Source organism: Ascaphus truei, chromosome 5 (genome assembly GCF_040206685.1).
Source record: "Ascaphus truei isolate aAscTru1 chromosome 5, aAscTru1.hap1, whole genome shotgun sequence".
Classification (NCBI taxonomy): domain Eukaryota; kingdom Metazoa; phylum Chordata; class Amphibia; order Anura; family Ascaphidae; genus Ascaphus; species Ascaphus truei.
In genome coordinates this window covers 96,000,417-96,023,618 of record NC_134487.1, presented here as the reverse complement: position 1 = coordinate 96,023,618, position 23,202 = coordinate 96,000,417, and the positions used below count along the sequence as shown (strand labels likewise).

Below are 23,202 nucleotides of genomic sequence, written 5' to 3'. Positions count from 1 at the left end.
TATATATTTTTATATATATATATATATATATATATATATATAATCAAAAAATAAATAGATGATACCGTTCTGTGGCTAACGTTAGCCGTTACCGTTCGTTAGCCACAGAACGGTATCATCTATTTATTTTTTGATTATTGAACTCGGCTTACACGGTACTGATACCTCTACATGTATATATATATATATATATATATATATATCTAGATTAGTGTACTATGTTGGCTAAACAGAGCACACTTAGAAGGTCCCAAATAATGGCGCACTGCAGACCAGAATATTGCTATATTAAGGTCAAAATATGCGACTAAATGTATACAGTACAGTTAAAATAATTTTATTAGTGAACATAATGGTTAAAATAGAAATATAGATCCTAATTTGCAGGAATAGGATATATATAAAATCCCCTAGATTAAATTTGTGTATACATCTAGTAGTTTGTATAAGCAGTCAAACAGAGTCAAAAGTTCAAATACATATGGATATTGTTGATCCTATGAACAATGATAATCACTGTGTGGGGAGAATCATAAAAGTTCCTCCTGTAAACATTGTCCACATGCCATTCTCTAGTAAGTGTACAGTGGGCATATTTTTTATGGAGATACATTTCTCCTATTTGAAGAAAATGCTATTTGGTTACAATGACCCCTTAGTAGATAATCCGTACAGTTATGAACGATACACTGTGCAGTGATATTAATTGGTGGCTGTCGTTGTATACGTACTGTGCTTCTGACTGCTCAGGTCATTAGTTGTATCAATAATGGTGTAGTAAATAAGATCTAGATATCCACCACATATAGTAGATACACAGAAGGATGCCAAAGAATGTTTGGTATATTCTATGCATATATAGTAACCATTATCCCATATTTACTAGTATTCTGGGTCGGTGTAGACCATGGAGATGTTCTGCGCATGTGCGGTGGATTCCGTACTCGTTTTCCTACGTGATGGTAAAGTTGTAGGCTTATAAACATAGGTCGTGTCCCCAAAGGAAATGGGGGTAACGGATATTTGTATTTCACTGTATATAGTTGGCATATGGGAGAGAGTGATATTATCCTAATGGTAATGTGTGTTTATTACATACAAATCCCATATATGCTGCAGTTAAATACTGCCGTTTATCATATGTTGTTTGTACATATTTTTGGAGTCCTCTGAGTCATTTACTTATCAATATGTTAGCTCGTGTCTCTTTGTAGTTGGTATACACAGATCAACTTGTTTCATTGTTTTTAATTGTTTTTTTATTATTTTTACATTTTTACATGGATATACTGTTACCGCAGAGTACGCAGGTTTAACCCCCAGCGAAATGATAGGCAGAACACAAGGCAGAGTTACAAGGCAAACCTCTATGTTAAGCCTCAGGAGTTAAATATGTTCTTGTTGCAGTATGCTGCTGTCAGCAGACTGAGCTACCAGACGCTGTGAGATCACTGTATATCTAGTGTACTTGAGGCATATAAACACATTGTGTACAAATGATATGCTGCTCCGTGATCTATAGATATTTATTATATACCGTGTGTCTCAACAGTATCTGTGTATTTTATATGTGGGAACCGAATCCCATAAAGCGGTGTTGCAGCAGTTCATATTGATCAAGCCATACTGCTGACAGCTGAGAGGTCAGGAACAATGCTGGCTATGTAGCCAGTAAAGTGAGATAGGAGGTAGGACAGGAGGTCCTAAGCTAGTATATACAAATTTCAAATAGTAAGAGCTGTAGCATTTAATGCCACCATGTCGGCTAAGACGTACGTTTCGCTTTGCTCGCGACTTCTTTATTTGGGACCTTCTAAGTGTGCTCTGTTTAGCCAACATAGTACACTAATCTAGATCTATTCTACTCATTCCCAGGTGGCACGCAGCTTCTATTTAGGGGCTTTGAGCGAGGTTTTCCATATTCTCATAATATATATATATATATATATATATATATATATATATATATATATATATATATATATATATATATATATATATATATAATTGCAGGTGACAAGGATTTGACTTGAGTAGACTCCAAAAGTGACGCTAAAGCCATCTAGAGAGAAATTGGTCTCCACATGTAGTGAATTTCACAGATAAGGGAGAGAAATTCAACATGTTGAACTCACCACGGATTCATATGGGAGAGTTTCAGCATAGTGTAAGGAATACACCTCAAAGATCACTAGGTCTCCAAGTTTAAGAGAGAGTGGGAAAAGAGGCAGATGAGATAGGAGGCACTATATGAGACCCACATGGAGAGGCTAGAGAGAAAGTATTTATCTGAACGGAAAATTATGTGAGGGAGGTTGGCATGAGGAGGAACTAATATTAACACTAGGAGAATAGTTGGATTCCTATAACTCCTCTATTATCAGCTGGGAGTAAACTATGTAGGAATAAAGGGGAATCATAGTAAATGGCATCTTCTAATACTGAATAGGAAACAGTTTGTCAATTGGAGAAAAGAGGAGTATGTATGTATATGTTTAGTTATATAGTGCCCATAGTGTACTCAGCGCTTTACATAAGAGACAATACAGTACAGGAAATTAGTACAACAAACCAAATCAGACAATAGGAAAGGAAATCCCTGCCCAGGATAGCTTACAATATTCATAGAAAATGAAATTGTAATATATCAATGCTCTTCATTTTCTATCAACAATAAAGCAGCAAAACTGTTTAAATAATTAGCAGTAACATTATATTAACCTTGTCCAGCTGGTCTCAGCTGTTTTGGAGGTTAGTGGTCCCTCCCTCCCAGGGTTTAAGCTCACCCCTCCCACTTTCCAAGTGAGCAGTTCTCTTTCATGCAGCTGGTTGTGACAGATCCAATGCGATCATTCTTCCTCTAATTATAGATGTAAATTAGAATTTTAATCCGTTAGTTTTGGGACCTGCTAATGGTCATGCTTTGATGTGGCTTGCAGGCTTTTAACACGTTGGCCAAAGGGTTTAACTACTGTAAATGACCCTTTTTCAAGAGATATATAGGTATTTCACTGTGTATTTTTGTCATATTGGATGTAGCTTTGGGCTTCTTTGTTTTTTGTTGTATAACATTGTGCATACATAAACACATTATGTATACTTTATAGTTAAGAATTTCAACTATAATTAATTATGAGGTTCTGTTAATCCTTAATTTTGTTCTTTATCTTTCTTATTATTACAGGGCCCTTCAAACCTTGTGATCATCTGTTTGGAAGTTGGCTTATTCGAATTGGAGTGTGGATCATAGTATTTCTAGCCTTCATTTGCAATGCTTTAGTGATTGCAACAGTCTTCAGACCTCTATCATATGTCCCATCCATAAAGCTTTTGATTGGCCTCATAGCCATTATGAACACACTGATGGGTCTGTCCAGTGGTGTGTTGGCAACTGTTGATGCTTTGACCTTTGGCAGCTTTGCTAAGTATGGAGCTTGGTGGGAGAGTGGAGTGGGTTGTCAAATAACTGGTTTTCTGTCTGTTTTTGCAGCAGAAACCTCAATCTTCCTTCTTACCGTGGCAGCACTTGAGCGAGGGTTTTCTGTAAAATGTACTACAAAGTTTGAAACAAAATCTTCTTTTATAGGTGTAAAACTGTCCATTGTCTTGTGCTTCATTCTGTCACTGGTTATTGCAATCTCACCTTTGCTGAGTGGAAGTGCCTATGGGACCTCTCCATTATGTTTCCCATTGCTCTTTGGGGATCCCACCGCTATGGGTTTTATGGTAGCTTTAGTCCTCTTAAACTCCCTCTGCTTTCTCGTGATGACTGTTGCCTACACAAAACTTTACTGCACTTTAGAAAAGGGAGAACTGGAAAATGTTTGGGACTGCTCTATGGTGAAGCATATAGCTTTGCTGCTGTTCACAAACTGCATTCTGTACTGCCCTGTAGCTTTCTTGTCTTTTTCCTCCTTGTTAAATCTTACCTTCATTAGCCCAGAAGTGATTAAATCAATACTTCTGTTGATTGTCCCACTGCCCGCATGTTTAAATCCTCTCCTTTACATCCTCTTTAATCCACATTTCAAGGAGGACATTGGGAGCCTGAAAAATACAGACATGTTATGGAGCAGATCTAGACACACAAGTTTAGTTTCTATCAACTCCGAGGATGCAGAGAAACAGTCTTGTGATTCAACGCAAGCGCTTGTAACCTTTGCAAGCTCCAGCATATCGTACGACTATCCAACTAGCTCATCGTCATCCTCATCCTCATCATCATCATATCAAATGACTGAAAACTATAAACTTTCATCTGTGGCATTTGTTCCTTGTCACTAAAATTGTGCCAAAACGAACAAATACCTGTTTCCTGAACCACATCGCTAGGAGCAATGAACATAAATTACTCAAAACCAGCAATAAGGAAAAATGGCAATTAAGTTGTCACTTCTTTCAGCCGCAATCATGAGAAATACGTCAACAAAATTGCTGTTATTAGTTACATATTGTTTATCTTAGATATTCAACTCGACAATTTACAATTACTTTTGCAGGCTCAGCTCGTATGTGCTCAATGCTGTTGTTGTTTTTTTTTCTTAACGTAGATGAAAAACTTATCAGCAACGCTAATGAGCATCAATCTTTGACCTGCAGAAAATGTCATAGATGTTATTTTTTTATGAATCGGTACATTTATTGATTTGACAAACAGAGAGTTCCCAAAACATTAACTCCCAAAATACTTAACCTCTTCGCCCTTGGTTAGGTTAAGAAATGTAGTACATCATGGTAAAGGTAACTGAATGAAAGAATGACTATTCACAGCCATAACCAGCAAAGGGCTAAGGGACCTACTCTATATCCACAGAAGCAGTCGATCAGGCAGTTTTCGGCCAAAATTCCCCATTGACTTCAAAACGATCGGCCACTTGTATGGATATAGAATAAGCCCCTAATTGTTTTAGACCCAGTTGAATCCTGCTTTAATTTATTTTGAATTTCCTGGGCGACCTTTCAGAATGAACAAATAGTCAATGGCGTATAATAAAGCCGGGTTCATGGTTATCTTAATCCTGGATCTGTGGAAGCTTTTTGAAGCCTTCAGAGCATGATTCCAGAAACAAGTTTGGATTAAGTGAAGGATCAACAGACCAATGCACATGTATTACTATGTTTATTTAGCGCTATTCTAACTGGGTTCATCTGTGCTACAGTGCTCAATATGAGTTGTTTCTTGTGAGCTAGATACTATTTCAAATGGTTCATATTTGTATCAATAACAGTGAATGTGGCTTTCCTGTCTCTTTCACACAGTCAGAAACACATTGCTCTTTCATACGGTTTGCATATAGGGTAAAACGTTACTGGTCCTAAAATGTTTTCAAGTAGATTTAAAGTCACAGCAAATTTTCTTTTGGAACGGTTTACAGTACACATCACATTTTAGAGAAGGATTTCAACAGTTCCTCTTTATTTGTTTAAGAATTAGCCCATAAAAATAGGAGCGTTGATTTATAATGCTGCTCATTACCATTCACCAATTAATAGTTAACACATGAAGCACCAGACATTGGGAAAGGCAGCCAGGATCCTTTAAGCAATAGCCCAATGTATTGTAGACACTACGATATGTGGTATATGGTATCTATGCACGGCCATTAAAGACGTTATCAAATCCTCCCATCCAGTGGCGGATTTAAAATTTTGCGGCGCATAGGCACTTACCTTTTTGCTGACAGGGCCGCCTCCTCCTGCAGTGCCTTCCCCCTTCTGCAGCGTCGCCATGTGACGTCATGTTGTCATGGCAACACGTCACCATGTGACGTCGGAGGTGCATTTGACACCGCTATGCTACAGAAGGAGGAGGGCGGCGTGAAGGAGAAGGTAGGAGACATTTGACACGTGGGAGGGGAAAAAAAGAGAAAAACTGAAAATGTTGCCGCCCTATCGGATCTAATGGGAAATCCGCCACTGCTCTCATCTGCAAAACGGAGATAATACTGGTGCAAAGGACAAGCATCACGTTTCTAACAAATATATCCGATTGCTTTTAATAAGTTAGATGAATTGGTTGTTTTTGCATCTGTTTTGCAGCCGGTAATCTTTGCTAACCAGTCACTTTCAACACTCTTGCTGCCAGCAGAGCATGCAACACATAGCTCTTCAGACTCCTGTAACTGTAATGATCACATAGAATTACAACTGAAAAATGTAAGGCAGACAGAAAATAAGCATCTAGTCCTCTTTTCTGTCTGGTTTTCTTTTCCTGCTTTCAGAACATTTTTGCAAGCACCATGACACATTTCAGTGTGTGTATATAAGAGGTATCATATACTTCCCATGTATCAGAGCAAAATGCCTTAAACTTTGTGCCTCAGACTTCATTGGAATTTGTCACTACTTCACTGAAAACCAATGCGTTTCCTGGCTACCTGGTGGTGAAGGGGTTAATGTAAATCCTGTGATGTTCCAGCTTACGTACTTAATATACACAATGTTCTAGAGCAGAGCTGTCTAACTGTTGGCCTGCGAGCTGGATGTGGTCTTTCTTGGATGAGTCAAAGTAGGAAATCAACTGGAAGAATGCACAATTAAGTAAGTGAAGGACAAAAAAAGGTCTTGTAAGAATAGAGGGTTAAAGGCAAGAAGAATTATTGTAATAATACTGCAGTTCTCGCTCTTCCTGCAGTATGCCCGTAATGCAGTCCGGTTGCAAAAGATCATCTCACATTGACACTACGAGTAAGGCCTCGTTCAGGGTGCCGGCTTCGGAGGGAGGGCGTGCTTACGTGCGGGCAGCCGTCCGAAACAATGTATTGAAAGTGATTTGTGGTTGTCAGGGTAGCAGCTGCCCTGTCTCCGAAGTACGGAGTTGACGCTGGCTACAGTTTCAATAACAACCCAAGTTGTTTTTTGAAGCTTCAGCAGCGTCACTGGGACCTCGGCAGCCAATTAAATCATTCTTGAGAATGATTTCAAGACAGCAACACCGATCCCTAAGCTGCTGTCTGTTGCCCCGCCTCCTCCCTGCCTCCTCAACTCTTGAAATAGTCTGCTGGGGATGATGTGCACACATCGCCCAGCAGACTGCCGCTCGCACATGCGAACACCCGCCCTCCAACTCCTGCCTCTGGCACCCTGAACGAGGCCTAAGCAGTGTTGCTACTCTGTGACAAGCCTGTTGTAGGACATTGTAAATATGACTTTCAAATAATACTTTTTCACACTGTAAGACCTATCCATATAAATAGATACTACAAGTTTTTATTTTTATAAGCATGTTTGAAATATTGTGATTAGATGTTATAACATGGAAATGAAAAATACATAAGATAATTTTTTTATGAGATTTGTAAATATAGAACTGTATTTATTACTTCAATAAAGATACAATAACATCAGATGGCGTAGGAGGAAACTGGGACAGTTTCAAAATTATATTGGCGTTTTCTGCTCATTCATTTTTACGGAGTTTGTTATCTGTAAATATTGTATATAAAAGTCTAGTGGCTGTATATAGGTGATATGCTTGCTCGCTTTTTTATTGGCATAACAAATATATGCAATTTGTAATAAAATTTGTGATTAAATAAGCAAAGGTTATATGTGCTATTCATTTCCACACTAAACCAGATCACAGCAGTTCACTATTTAGCTCTAAATGGCAATACCACCTACATCTTCTACATTTATTTGTAAAGTAACAAGGACAAGTAGCACTAAAGGAGGAATCGGTGTATTCTGCTGTTCAGAGATAAAGATTGTAAAAACATCATCTCGTTGAATGCAAGTTTAGATTTCTATGTCGCCTATTTAATATGCTGGAGATGAAATGTCTTCAGCACACAAAAATCAGCTCATGTTACTTTATTACAAAGATCAGCATGGAAACAGTGCACAAATTAATGACGGTTCGGACCACAGTGGCCCTGTCTCAAGATCCACTGGCGGAGGCCTTTCTGGCCGCTCTCCTATAGTGAAGTCTATGGTTGGAAAACCAAGGTCATGTCCCTTCACATACTGTATTGCAGCCTTCTTGCATTCCGTCAATCCTCCATGCAGACAAATTGTAGCCAAAATAGACTCCATTTTCCAACCGGTTGCAGTTTTTCTTGATAAACTCCCCAGGCAACTAGTTTTGGTTAGCACACTTTACAAATGGCTAAGGAAATGCAGATTTAGATCAAACATCCAAACTAGTAACATTAGACGTCAATAGCTTATACATATCTATTCCACACACAATGAAGGAATCACAGCTGTTAATTAAGATATAAAGAAGCACTCTTCATACATTACACCAGAATAAGAACTAGTAAAAGATCTACTAACCATTCTATTGTACAAAAATTACTTTCTTTTTTAAGACACTTTTTTTCAACTTATTTTTTATTGGCAGTTTTCAGGTGGGATACAGAAGATAAAATAGGAGCATTAAGGATGTCATACAGCAAAAACCGGACACACACAGTCCGGACCCACAGATACATACGTAGTGAATAGCCAACTTGTTGGGGTCCTCCTTGACATCCCACAATAATTCAACAGCTAAATAATAATGGACACAACATAATGGACACAACAAAACAAGGGGAAAAGAGGGAGGGGGGAGTTAACATCATTTGCAGAGGTGCAAAGTTATTTTTCTTGTATGCAACAGGAAGAGACACTTTTAAGTAGATGCCAGGAAACTGCTATGGCTCCAATGTTGGCCCAAGTTATACCAACATATGAGCCATTTTGGGGAATGTTTTCTTTTTCACTAACACTTTATTAAGGACACATGCACACACCGGCCTACATGTGTTCGACAATGTGTTTATGGTACGCACAGGAGACATGGACACAGTTACAGTTTCATGTACAGACCAATATATAAGATCAATACTATAAGGTGTACAAATCCCAAAGAGCGCATCACACAGGTTTTTTGGGCACTAAAGTATATATGGATGGAGGCTGGTTCCTGTCAGATCTTTACACCAATTCAACTGACCGCAATAATCTGTTACTATTTACTCCCTCCCATGAAGTCAATATATAAGGGTCAATTGCTTAGCCAGTGACCCACATATTTCCAACAGAAGACTAGGAAAATGCTATATTTTATACCACATTGTGGGATAAGCAATTAAACGTAATTGGACAAAGATTCAACACGTAATGAAACGGAGGCAAAACTAAATGCCATCAAAATGTCCAAGTATTCTCAAACTGCAGTTAATAACGGTAATGTCTGGCCAATTTAATTCTCACACTATTGTGTGGTATTATACAAACCTATATGAAGTTGCCCAGAAAGTCCTGCTAGTGTCTGTCACAACGATCAAGCACTCTCTTGAAGTCAAATAAAAATGTAAATACTGAATACCACTTCAACTCTCAACATTATTGCGAATTGTATTGTATTGTATGTCTTTATTTATATAGCGCCATTAGGGTACATAGCGCTTCATAGTAGTAATACATGTGGTAATCAAATAAATAACAGATAATATAAATAACAGATCATGGGAATAAGTGCTTTAGACATAAACATAACATTAAGGAAGAGGAGTCCCTGCCCCGAGGAGCTTACAATCTAATTGGTAGGTAGGGAGAACGTACAGAGACAGTAGGAGGGAGTTCTGGTAAGTGCGTCTGCAGGGGGCCAAGCTTCATGTATCATGTGTTCAGAATATTCACAGTGCTATTCGTATGCTTCTTTAAGCAAGTGTGTCTTAAGGTGGGTCTTAAAGGTGGATAGGGAGGGTGCTAGTCAGGTACTGAGGGGAAGGGCATTCCAGAGGTGTGGGGCAGTCAGTGAAAAAGGTTTAAGGCGGGAGAGGGCTTTAGATACAAAGGGGGTAGAAAGAAGACATCCTTGAGCAGAACGCAAGAATCGGGATGGTGCATAGCGAGAAATTAGGGCTGAGATGTAAGGAGGGGCAGAAGACTGTAAAGCTTTAAAAGTGAGGAGAAGAATGGAGTGTGAGATGCGGGATTTGATCGGAAGCCAGGAGAGGGATTTCATGAGGGGAGATGCTGAGACAGATCTAGGAAAGAGTAGAGTGATTCTGGCAGCAGCATTTAGGATAGATTGTAGGGGAGACAGGTGAGAGGCAGGAAGGCCGGACAGCAGGAGGTTACAGTAATCAAGACGGGAGAGAATGAGGGCCTGAGTCAGAGTTTTAGCAGTCGAGCAACAGAGGAAAGGGCGTATCTTTGTTATATTGCGGAGGAAAAAGCGACAAGTTTTAAATATGTTTTGAATGTGAGGGGCGAATGTGAGAGAGGAGTCGAGTGTGACCCCTAGGCAGCGTGCTTGGGCTACTGGGTGAATGATCGTAGTTCCAACAGTAATGTGGAAGGAGGTAGTAGGGCCAGGTTTGGGAGGAAGTATGAGGAGCTCTGTTTTAGCCATGTTGAGTTTAAGGCGACGGAGGGCCATCCAGGATGATATAGCAGAGAGACATTCAGAAACTTTGGTCTGTATAGCAGGTGTAAGGTCGGGTGTTGAAAAGTATATTTGTGTGTCATCAGCATAGAGGTGATATTTAAACCCAAAAGATGTTATTAGGTCACCTAGAGAGAGTGTGTACAGAGAAAAGAGAAGAGGTCCCAGGACAGAGCCCTGGGGTACCCCCACAGAGAGATCAATAGAGGAGGAGGAGGTGTTAGCAGAAGAGACACTGAAAGTATGATGGGAGAGGTAGGATGAGATCCAGGAGCTTTGTTCCGAATACCAAGAGTATGGAGAATGTGAAGGAGAAGAGGGTGATCCACAGTATCAAATGCTGCAGAGAGGTCGAGTAATATGAGCAGAGTGTAATGACCTCTGTCTTTGGCAGCATGGAGGACGTCAGTTATTTTAGTGAGGGCTGTTTGCGTGGAGTGAGCAGTGCGGAAGCCAGAATGTAGAGGGTCTAGGAGAGAATAGGTGTTGAGAAAATGGAGCAAGCGAGAGAATACAAGATGTTCAAGGAGTTTGGAGGCAAAAGGCAGGAGGGAGACAGGTCGATAGTTAGAAAGACAGGTAGGGTCAAGCTTGCTGTTTTTGAGTAATGGTATGACTGTTGCATGTTTGAAGGAGGATGGAAAGGTTCCAGAGCACAGGGAGGAGTTAAAAATGTGTGTGAGCGTAGGGATTATAGTAGGAGCAAGAGGTTTTAGGAGATGGGAGGGAATGGGGTCAAAAGGGCAAGTGGTAGAGGGAGAAGAGGCGATCAACAGCGACACATCCTCCTCTGAGACAGTGGAAAAAGAGTCAAGGAAGACAGGAGGAGAGTTAGGAAGAGGTGTAGGATGGGAAGAAGAAACAGAGGGGATGTTCTGACGTATGGATTCCACCTTTTCCTTAAAATAGTCAGCAAAGTCCTGAGCGGAGATGGAGGAAGGAGAGGCAGCTGAGGGTGGTTTGAGTAGAGTATCAAAGACAGAGAACAGTCGGTGTGGGTTAGACTTGTGCATGTTGATTAGAGAAGAAAAGTACACTTGTTTAGCTTGTAAGAGGGCAGAGTTGAAACAGGATAGCATAAATTTGTAGTGAAGGAAGTCTGCGAGAGTGTGAGACTTCCTCCAGAGGCGTTCAAGGAACATGCTTGTGTGGGAATTTAGCCAGGGTCTAGGGTTAGAAGGGCGAGTGCGGCAGAGAGAAAGCGGGGCATGTAGATCAAGAGAGGAGGACAAGACAGAGTTGTAGTTCCTGACCAGGTTGTCGGGGTCTGTAGCAGAGCTGAGAGAGGAGAGGGAGGAGCGTAAAGTGGACTCAAAGTCAGGTAAGTGAATAGAGCGCAGGTTTCTGCAGAACCGGGGTGCAGACAGAGGTGGAGAAGGGGAGAAGCGAGATAGAGATAATGAGATGAGGTGATGGTCAGAGAGAGGAAAAGGGGAAATGGAGAAATCGTAGAGAGAGAAGTTCTTAGTGAAAACCAGGTCTAAGTAGTGGCCATCCTTGTGGGTGCTGGCTGCAGTCCACTGTTGAAGGCCAAAAGAAGAGGTTAGAGAAAGAAAGTGGGAAGCCCAAGGGAGAGAGGGGTCATCAATGTGGCAATTGAAGTCCCCAAGGAGAAGAACAGGGGAGTCTGAGGAGAGGAAGAAAGAGAGCCAGGATTCAAAGTGAGAGAGAAAGGCAGAAGGGGGATGAGTAGAGGTAGGTGGGCGATAGATGACCGCCACAAGAACAGGGAGAGGAGAGAAAATCTGGACATTGTGAGCCTTAAAGGAGGGAAAAGCAAGAGAGGGAGGAATAGGAAGGGTTCGGTAACGGCAGAGAGAGGAGAGCAGGAGCCCCACGCCTCCACCCCTGCCATCAGTGCGCGGAGTGTGGGAGAAGGAAAGGCCACCATAGGAGAGGGCAGCTTCCAGTGCAGAGTCAGACTGAGTGAGCCAGGTCTCAGTTACAGCAAATAGGAGCAGAGAGTGAGAGAGAAAGAAGTCATGCACAGAGAGGAACTTGTTAGAAAGGGAGCGAGCATTCCAAAGGGCACAGGAGAAAGGGAGAGAGGAGGGAGGGTGGCAGGGGATGGGTATGAGTTTGGAGAGGTTGACACCAGGAGTATGTATAGGTTGCATTTGGCAGGCGAGGACGAGCGCATGTAGGAATAAGACAGGGACCAGGATTGGGAGAGATATCCCCAGAAGCAAGGAGGAGAAGCATGGATAGAAAGAGAATGTGTGAGAATGATTTGTAGGGGTGTTTTTTAGTGCAGGGGATATAGCTGTGTGGTGTCAGAGGACGCAGGTAAGAAAGGAGTTCATGTGAACAGAGAAGTGGTGAAGGAAGGAGAGATGGAGATATATGAATAGAGTTAGAGACATACTGAGGCTGGTAAAAAGAAGTGCATAATTTGAGAAGAAGTGAAGTCACAGCAAATATAAATGGTAAAGGCAGCATCACAGCAGTAATGATGCAGTCTGGTATTGATGATATCCTCCTTTCCAGCGTAGTTCAAATGCAGGAATCAGGGCCAGATGGGGTGTCCACTTCTTCCTCACTTCTTTTGTCCTTCCTTTTAAACTTCAGTTGTTCAGTAGTCATGCCACTTATAATGGGCCACTTGGATATGGGCTGCAGGCAGACTAGCTGTTCTGACTGGGTTTATATAGGCCTAAAAAGTCACCTGACAGTGTGGTTCTGTCTGCTTAATTAGCACATCTGAGGCACATTAAAACAAATGGTTTTCTACACAGGGTGTTCCCTGCCTAGGTGGCAACACTTAATTTGATTAGGGGTAGACAGAAAACAGCATTCAAATATGGTTTTTACCTAGCATTGGATCACTTGCATATACTATATAATACACACAGCAAAGGCTTCATTGAGTTGAATTGAATTGAAAAGAAATACAACGGCAAAATACTTCCAAAACACTTCCAAAACACTTCCATGTAGCAATAACAATCTCATTCGCAACAAACTGTCCGAAAGTTCAAAACCAAAAAAACCACACACAAAATTCATTATTCTCAAAAGGGCCATGATGTATGAACAGCTATACTGACATCGTGGAAAACCAACCAAAAATACATTGCATGGTGAATAATTCTCACTGCCATTTAAATGTCAAAATTAAATCTCCAGGTTGTACAGTGTTTGTTACTGTGGTTACCAATTTCTTTTCGTTTTAGATATTACATTTCTCGGAAACTTTTCAAGCAAATAGTCTGAAAATTTAGTACAAGTTGCAAAATAATACATTTAATGTTTTGTATCACAAATCTGGTCAATGAGATGTAGCATTTTTTTTGTTATCGCTTCCAAAAACTTTACATTTATTCCAAGATGGGGGTTGCACCGATTTGGTTGGAACTTCTGGAAGATCTAAGTTAGGATGGCAGAAAGTTACCCTCAAGATATCATCACAATTGGCCAAGGCATTTGACCTGTGGAGAGTACTACTTTACTTTCAACTCCAATTCATGGCATATTTTAAAATAAGCCCATGTGGTTTGGCCTTCGTTGGTGAAACCACTAGACAAATAAAAGACAGGATCTGTCAGCATAAGTCTGCTATTAGACACGATAACAGAAGTGGCAGTGCCGGTGCATTTCATACAGGTTGGGCATTGGGTTAGCTAACTTCGGTATCAGGTCATCAACTGTGTCCCACTTGCAGAAAGGGGTGGTGACTGCACCAGATGCCGCAAATAATATGAAGGCTTTTTGGATCCAGAAACTGGATACCATGATCCCCAGGAGTTTTAAAGGAACAATATACTCTAACTCCTTTCCACCGGGAAGCCACTACTGAAGATGTTGCAGCTTCCTATTGGCCTGAGATTTGGTAGCCATTTTCTTTCCCCAGAGAAGAATGAAACCTGGTAACATCAACATTAAGTTTCTTAGGAACCTGGGGGCCCTTTGAGCTGAAAATAGTTGCTCCTTAGTACCCTGTAAAAAAATGGGGACCTAAAAAAGAAATAAAAAATTAAAAAAAAGAGTAGGAGGAACTACTTTAAAAGAGAGTATGACCTATTGGTTTACATGTGATACTCAGAGGTCCTTCAGGGATTGAAACAAAGGCTCAAATCACCTATACCCTGTTTTGTATACATGCACAAATCACTGGTCAAAGCCTCACTCTCTCCCCCTTTCAGAGGCCTCATCTTTCACAGTGTGACCCTCACAGGGATAGCTCATTCTTTCAGTGTGTCGCCCCTACTCTGATGTTCCCAAGGCCACAATTTGTAACTCTTCTCCAGCACCGACAGTTTTGCAGCATATTAAATAAGAACCTATGGTTTTATTCTCAATCAGAGAAAAGGAAAAGAAATGGCAGGATGTTGTGATTAGGAAGTAAAAAACTCATAACAAAATCAACCAAACTGACCAACATCAGTTCAGTTGGCAACGCTGAGTTTAGGGGTTTCCTATTGCAATCTAGCTTAAGCAAAAGTCTGAGACAGTGAGCCTACACTTCGATTTCGTGCTAAACATGGATGGAATCTTAGCAGTGTGCTGTCCTGAAGATTAGCACCTACAAGTAAATGAAGTTACTGCGTTAACCATTATTTGAGAAATTAACACAGATTTAAAGTGTTATTCTGAAGAGATAGCACCTTATTATCCAACAAATTATTAAATTGTTGATTTTTTTTTAGATAAGTGCATTTCACCCCCTTTTTTTAACATTTTAAGCATATTTGATGTGATGCTCTTTAAACCTTGATACTGTACATTTCTGCAGCGAGGCACGGAAATAACTTCCATGTGAGTGCCTGCTGATCTCATCTTCCCTGAACACTCTGCTATTTGATACCAGGACTGCTGCATACATGAGTGCTCTTTGTTAACAGTATGTACTTTAAACCAAACAGACATTTTCACCCTATGCCCAACCCTTTTTATGATGGAAATGTTACTTATTAACCTTGGGAAGGCCTGAATAGCAGGCTTGTGCAAGTCTGAAATAGTTGTGTTGGGTTTTGGAACAATACATCAAATGTGTTTTTTGAAAATTCCCTGTTCCTTAATAAGTATTTAATAGTCAGGCTGTCATTTTTAACACCACTGACATCATTTTCATTTAACATTTTAGCTTGTTGAAGGTCATGTGATGCCGAATTGACCAATGGGATCAGTGGCAGGTTTGTCATTGACAAGTGGTGATGTTCAACAGAAAAAACAAGCATGCACTTGGTAATGGCACACTTTGATGACATCACGCACATCTGGGTGACTGGACACATTGGAGTGGAAAGTTCTGAGGAGTTAACAGAAGAGCTATTTGACAAATGATGATTAGAGTAATTGCTTAATTGCTTCAGGCTTTTTATGGTTTATATAAACATATTGCTGAGACTGGAGTTGATGACTTAAAACAGCAGGCTCCCTCGCCCTAGCATACTCTTGATGTTGAGATAATGTTTTTGAGATGTCTTTCCACTTTCCACAGGGATTCTAGCGTTCCTTTTTCTGTATCATATTGCATTTTACAGATATCCACTTGAATATAATAACAACATTGAAAAATAATTTGTCAACCCTTTCCATAAAGGCAACAGGTCGAGCCTCTAGTCTTGGACTTTGGGAAAGCTGTCGGCGCCCTGACATTACCCAATAACATCATAGCAGAAAATGATATCACTGTCCATTTAGTGACATGTCATCACCAGCCCTGGACCCCACAAAACTACTACACCCTGCTCCCCCCTCCTCCAGGAGTTCCTCTGCTGCCAGGAGCACACGCTCCAAGAATGTTGTGACGTTAAATTAAATATATAAAGTCTGCATAAAACAACCTTACTACAACAAAGGATTCCATATGACATGCATGTTTACCTGCACATCATTATCATTTAATAAACATTTACTTATACTCTTTTGTATATCATATTACAGGGAGGCTTTTTTACCCAACTGACAACACTATTATCGCAGTAGCCCACATACTACACACACCCTTCCTCCAAACCAACCAATTAGATCTTCCACCATATAAACCCAAGACAACCTGTGCCCTATCTGCAAGGCAGGCTTTCTACAGGGTTCATGGGTTTCCTTTAGTTTATAAGCTCTTCAGGGCAGGGACTTCTTTTCCTTAATGTTACTTTTATGTCTAAGCGCTTATTTCCATTATGTGTTATATTATTATTATGTCACGTGTTTTACTGCTGTGAAGCACTATGTACAACATAGATGATGCTATATAAAGATATACATACATACATACATTATGTAACGGTGTTGTAACCCTATGGGAGATTTCCCTGTTACCAGGTGTATGGTGCATGCGACCTGTAGGCGCAGAAGAGGCTGAGGTGTCCGACGATGTTTGTGGAGACTGCAGAACAGACTTCTGGGGTACATGCCGAACATTTACTCCATGGTACTCAGCGCCTCCATCTGCATGAAGGTAATCTCCCACAGTAGAACAGACTCCTCCCTCCCCCCCTCCCGCCTCCCAGAAAGATTACACACCAGGCAGGAGGTATATATAACAGGAATGGTTTTCTCCTTCTGCTCCTAGTGCAGTCTCTTGGTAACTCTGTCCAATGCAGTCACAGCTCTGGTCTCAAACTTCAGATGGTCCCTGGACATTCACTATGGGTCAAGGGCCCCTGCAGCAGTCCTAGCTCTTCCCTGATCCTCTAGCAGATCCAGGGGTATAGGTCATCACTCACTCCCCCGAAGGGAAGTTAACCTGGGCCTGCCAGTGCACGGCAGCCTGGGTGTGATACCTTGTCTCTCTCTATGGTAGAAACCAACTAACAATTTGGAGATGCAACCCCCTTGAGTACAGTAGGTGGAGACTACCAGGTCTGAACCCAGGATTGGGTAGTAGAGAAGAAGAAGCAGGCACACGGTCTTAATAAGCAGTGAAAATGTGCCAAGAAATCCAACGTTTCAGCAGTAACACTGCCTTTCTCAAGGTATAGGCCTACACCTTGAGAAAGGCAGTATTACTGCCGAAACGTTGGATTTCTTGGCACATTAAACCCTTTTCACTGCTGATTAAGACCGTGTGCCTGCTTCTTCTTCTCTACTGGACCCTTTTGGAGACTTCAGGAGCTCCCCAGAACCAGAGCACCGGCAGCTAAGTACCCCACTATCACCTGAAGTCTGAGTGCGTGACAACCCTCTTTCTACCCGGGATTGGGTAGAACACAGACCTGATCCCACCTCCTCCCCTGTCACTCAAGGATTGAGTACTGAGGATACTACTATGATTGTAGTATGTAGAACAGGGCACAGCCCAGCTGTGACAGTGAAGGGGTACCCAGGCCATAAATTATGCCCGGTTGGGTACCCCTGAGCTATATTGGGGAATTGTGAGTGTCAGCTCTTCAACCCAATTGTGGTATATAACTGCTTGTATAATAAAGATGTATGTGATTTTACTGTTCCAGGAGTGCCAACTAGCGGGGATGCGCCAGGCGTGAGATTCAGGGATGATTTTACGGGAAAATGTTGTCAGGGTGTGTTTGGGTAGAAGGGGGCCCATGTTACGGGTTACCCGAAACATGCACTCAGGAATCCCCCCAGATTCCTGAGGACATGAGGAACACAGACCACCGGATAAAATCCCCCCTAAATGCAGTTTGCAGCCCACCGCCAAATCCTCCTGCTTCAGCACAAACCAGAGCAGTACGACCTGAGAGGGAACTGGGTTACATTCCAGGTTCCGGGATACGCCCGAATCCCAGGACCAGGTGAGGGGTTCCGTAACTCTCTCACTAGGGATAAGGTGGAGAGAGTTGAAGGGGTTATATTTTAAGTTAAAGTGTAGAGGGTCGGCTCTGCAGCCAACTGCTGGCTGCAGTCCTGTGAATGTGTATAAATTGTCTATATGTGCCCGGCTAGGAAGAAGAGGGCCATATCACTGTATTAAGAGTTAATGAATACCCACAACTTATAAGGGGTTAATGTATATCTTCACACTCTACACAGGGTCCCTAGGATAAAGGGACACTGTGAAAGTAATGCCCAGGTACCCTGAATCCAGTATAGGGGTTCAAGGGGGTTATTCCAGCTCGGGATAAAGCTGAGAGTTTATAGGGGTGTAAGGAAAATGGGTAAATCAGGTTAGAATAAAACTGTGTAAGTTAGGTTTTTGAAGTAATGACATAGGAAGTCATTTAGTATGGATAAACAATCCATTTGCATAGGAAGCAGGGGGAGCTTCAAAGAGGCAGCAGACACATTTGGGATTCAAAAGTACAGTGAGTCATAACTTAAGTCCAGGACTTCTAAGGCATCACGTGGAAATGACTCCGACATGTCTGGGGAGACCCGGATTTAACAAAAGAACCTAGCATTGTAAGGTGTTACTTGGGGAGGAGGAAAGGTGAACATTTTGGCCTGACAGGTGGCTAGGTGTCAGGGGACAGGAAGACATTAGGTCTCCTGGGAAGTAGGCTTGGCTAGGTATGCTAAGCAGCTGAAGTGCCAAGTTCACACAAGCTCTCATCATACCTTGAAGTTCAGTGCCAGGCTACGAAGAACCTGGCAGAACTCTGCTATAAGTGGGAGGATTGGTTCCCACGCAGTGATTCGCTGCAGACTGTAAAGATGGGACTTGTGAGGTTTTAAAAGTCGGGGCAGCCAGTGAGGAGTTAGTTCCATCATGTAACAAATTCAATTCCATCTTGTAAGAAGTTCCATTAGATTCATCTGAGCTACAGCGTGCGGTGCAAAGGTCATAACATCGTAACTAAGGATTGCACCCTGCTTCAAAAGTTCGTTAGAACTAAGGATTGGCAAACGAATCCTGCAAGGTCAAAACAAAAAGTTTACTTTTGGCAGAGATACAGGGGTTGCCGCTAGCGCCCCTAGCCAAGGACTGTTCCACGGCTCTTTTTGCGCATCAACCCCACGTCTGGGAATTGATGCCTAGAGATTTGATTTCTGAGGATTTCGTTCCGTGGACATTTTATTTTGTTTTGCCCCATCCCAGTAAGTGTTTATTTGTGATAATTTTGTCATTCAAGCTGTGTGTGTTCTTTATGTGAATAAATACAATTTACTTTATCTCATGCTTTATTCAATCAAAGGACCCAGATGGTAACGTGTTAATAAACTTGGTCTCCCGTGACACCAGCTACATTCGAACTTGAGAAAAAAGTGGAGAAAAATCCAAGGCAGACTCCAAAATTTGCAGATCAATTTATTGCAAGCTTCCAAAACACAAGGACTCAATGAACACACCTACGCGTTTCATGCCGAAGCACTTTGTCAAGGTGTACAAGATTCTAAACTATTAGCATTTTTATACCTACCTAGCTTATTCACCGCGCTGCCAAGGATGACGTCATTGGCTTGCGACTACAATTGGAGTCGCGCTGACGCAACGTACAGCCTCATTGGCCCAGCGGATCAGGTGGCATGTTTTTTTTCATAAAACAAACTTTAATCATTAAAACATAAACAACATTAACAAAAAGAATGAAAAATTAAAAAAAAACACAATTAAAATTGGAATATAAACGCTCGTATGCAAATATAAATCAATATATATAATGCAAACCCTTAAGCCACTGATGTTGAAGACCTATATATGAATACGGACAATCTTTAATAGTGACTGTAGACGGACGTTCACAGAGGTACACAATTAGGAGGCTTTATAATGTGAAATTATAATAGGCTTTATTGTGCCTGTTCCTTTTCATCAGGAAAATTATCCAAACACAGGGGGGGGAACAAAGCTTCCATTCACTTGGGAGTATTTCTAGTGAAACACTATGCAATAATTCACATCTCCCTTAGTCAAGCAGTTCTCGCAGCCCCAAAACATATAACATGAAATAAGCAGATATAAGCAGTCTCTTAAGAATAAAAGTCTTATCTGTTTCTTGGAGGGAAAATCTCACTTCCTGGTTCAGTTTCAGGTGTAGTAGTTTTCCCTGTGTCTTGAAAATCAGCTCTGCTGTGCAGAGCTCAAGACCGGTCAGCTCCAGAGATGGGTGTTTTTTTAGTCAGTCTCTCCTGTGAGACTCAAAAACACTGCTCTGTCTCTCCAAAGGTCAGCTCTCAGTCAGAGCTAGGGAGGAGTTACTTCCTGTCTGAACAGACAGGTTTTTGTAAGCAATCTAATCAGGCAGGTGGTGTTTAGTAATTAACTACCACACTGCTAGATTAAAGGCACATTACTGAACAGGGATAAGTCCCCTGTTACATACCTCCCCTGTTTGTGGGAAGCTCGGGCTTACCACGGCCAAAGCCCATCCTTCCACTCTCATTCTAGATATCTCTGTGACTTGAATGAGAGTGGATGGAGGAAGAGAACCCTCTGTCCCGCTGGGATTGGAGCCCTTTCTCCAGTTTATTTTTGTCTCCTCCCGAAGATGCTTGAGATCAGCACTCCTCAGTCGCTCGAGGAGGACTTTTTCCACGTAAAGTCTTTTTATCGCGTGCGCGGTCTTGAGATTTCTGTTGCGTCGGGCACTTCTCTTTTTGTAGACTAAGTGTATGGCAACAGTTGTAGAGCAGTTAGGAATAGCCCTTAGAGTTTTCTGCTCTTGAAGTGGTCTATCTGCAGCTTCTCCACACCACAGAGTCGCCAGTTCAGCTTCTTCAGCTAAGGATTCTTCTGGCTTTGATTCTCCACTCCTACCTCTGTTTTTTGCCTGTTGGGCAGCTGTAGGTTTGGCTAGTGCTTTCTTTGGTGGCTCAAACTTCGTAATTTTGTTTTGAAGTTGCGTGGAGTCCCCAACTCTCACTGTACCCTTGTCCTTATGGGCATTAGTTACTGTAGGATACTGGTGCTTGGGCAGAGCCAATACCTTTTTCCGTATTGGAGGAATCTGTATCAGAGTCTCCTTCATATTCTGGAGCTCTGTAATTTTTGTCGTCAAGGTTGCCGCTGCGTCTGTTTTCTCCTTGGTGTACTGACTCAAGGGAATGGAACAGTCTCTCTGTCTCTCCAGCTCTTGCTCCAGTTTCTGAGCCTTCTCACGCTCCCTCTCATACAGTCACCTGGTATCGAAGCTCTGCTTCCAACGATGCTCTGAAGACATGCAGCGTGGCCTTTAGCTCCTCATACTGCTCTGTGGGGACGTACTGGGTATTCAGACGTTCCTGCAGCGCTTGTACCTCTTTAGCAGCCTGCAGTTTTTCTTCCTGTAGCGTTTGCTGCTTCTCCTCAGCATACTGGAGGTGTGTACGCAGACCTTGCAGTTGGTTCTGCAGTCGGTGCTCTGCGTCAAACTTTTCCTTGACTTCTTCTGTCAACTGAAAATTTTCTTCTTTCAGTTTTAAGTTTTCTCTTTTTAATCTTGAATTTTCTCTTTTTTCAGTCTCTGTATTCTTCACAGAGCAGATCACAGTCATGCCTGGCAATTTTCAGGGCGTCTTCAGGGCTGGTCAAGGGATCGTCACTCACTGGTTCCGGCTCCACTTCCCTGGGATGACTAGCTGAGGGTTCCTCACTGTTAGCACCGGACAGACACTTCTTTGGGGTACACAACTTCTGCCTTGGGCCCTCTGGATATTCGGTTAACCGTGGGACGAATTCTCCATTTTCTCTAGGCTGCAGGGCAACTCGGTCCCCCTTTTCCTCCACAGGATCTGCGGACGTGTCTGTTCCTTCCACGGTAAGTGAAGAACTGCTTTTCTTTTTCTTCATTTTTGATTTGGATGACACCGTCCCTTCAGGGATACTGGGGTCTCCATCTTCATTTGAAGTTTTAGCAGCTTCATTATATACGCCAGGCTTTTCTTGCAGCTGCTTTAGCTGACAGAAATATTTGGTGATCCACTGCTCCCGCTCTGTCTCCTGCTGATCATATTCGTCATCAAAGGGAGCGTTTTTTTCTGTTCGTGCCGAGTTCAGGCACCCCCACCATTCTTGGGGTGTTTTGTGGGTGTGACTCAGTTCGGGTTCCCCATAAGAGATGTCTTCCTCTTTATTGGACTGGAAGGGCCACTCTTCCGTGGGGTAGGGTTCATTACAGGAACGCTGCATCTTGTCCTCCATTTTTAGGCTATCAGGTGTCATTTTCTTCCTGATCTCAGGAGGCGCTATTTCAGCTGTTGCCACTGTATTTGCTAGAACCCCCAATTCTGGTAGTCCTACAGATGGGCATATTTTGCTTGTAGAGGTCGTAGCTCTCACAGGCATCTCTGTAGACTTTTCTTTCTTGGATAATTTTTTTTTTAATATCAGCAGTACTGTGCATGCATTTTCTTTTATCAGGTATACAAGTTGTGCAGTTGCTAGGTAAAAAAGTCTATTTGCTTTACACCATTTTCTTGCAGGGTGCAATCTCCCCGCTTCAGCAACAGAATTTGGTTTTCTGCCTGAGTTAAGTAATTTTCAGTCTCATCTTTGGGTATTATGGCATTCACACTTCACACTTTGGGTGTCTGTTTTTGCTCCCAAGATATATATAGGCAGACTTTTTTACTTGCAGAAAAAAACCATTCTTTGCAGTGGACTATTTCTTTCATTCCCGGCAGGGTGACTCAACACTCAGCAATTGGCTTTGAAAAACCTTTTTCCTTTATAGGGCAATTTTACACTCAGCATTTGTTTGCTAAAAATTCCCCTGCTTCAGCACAGACTTTGTATCAATTTTCACACTTTTCTGCATATACTCCATTCACAGCTGGTAGCCCTACACGGTGTGGCAACCTTTATTTGCAAAATCAGTACCCCTCATGGGTCACCATCCGTATTCACTGCTTCAGCGAAACTTTTGAAAACAACAAACACCTATCCCTTTTCAAGGGCTGACTCACTTCTTGAACCCTGACTATGGCTGGAAGGCAAAACCCCTATTTCAATGACCGTATTACACTTTGTGATAGGCCATTAAAGGTTTACCTGCTTCAGC

General features: G+C 41.9%; 1 protein-coding gene across 1 annotated transcript in view; it reads left to right on the top strand.

Moving 5' to 3' along the window:
- LGR5 (leucine rich repeat containing G protein-coupled receptor 5) overlaps positions 1 to 7,528 on the top strand; it is a 211,320-nt gene extending 203,792 nt beyond the window's left edge. The window contains exon 18 of the mRNA XM_075600238.1: positions 3,185 to 7,528. Coding sequence (XP_075456353.1) covers positions 3,185 to 4,284 — 1,100 coding nt within the window. The 3' untranslated portion in view covers positions 4,285 to 7,528. The remainder of the gene's footprint in view (positions 1 to 3,184) is intronic.
- The last annotated feature ends 15,674 nt before the right edge of the window (positions 7,529 to 23,202 follow it).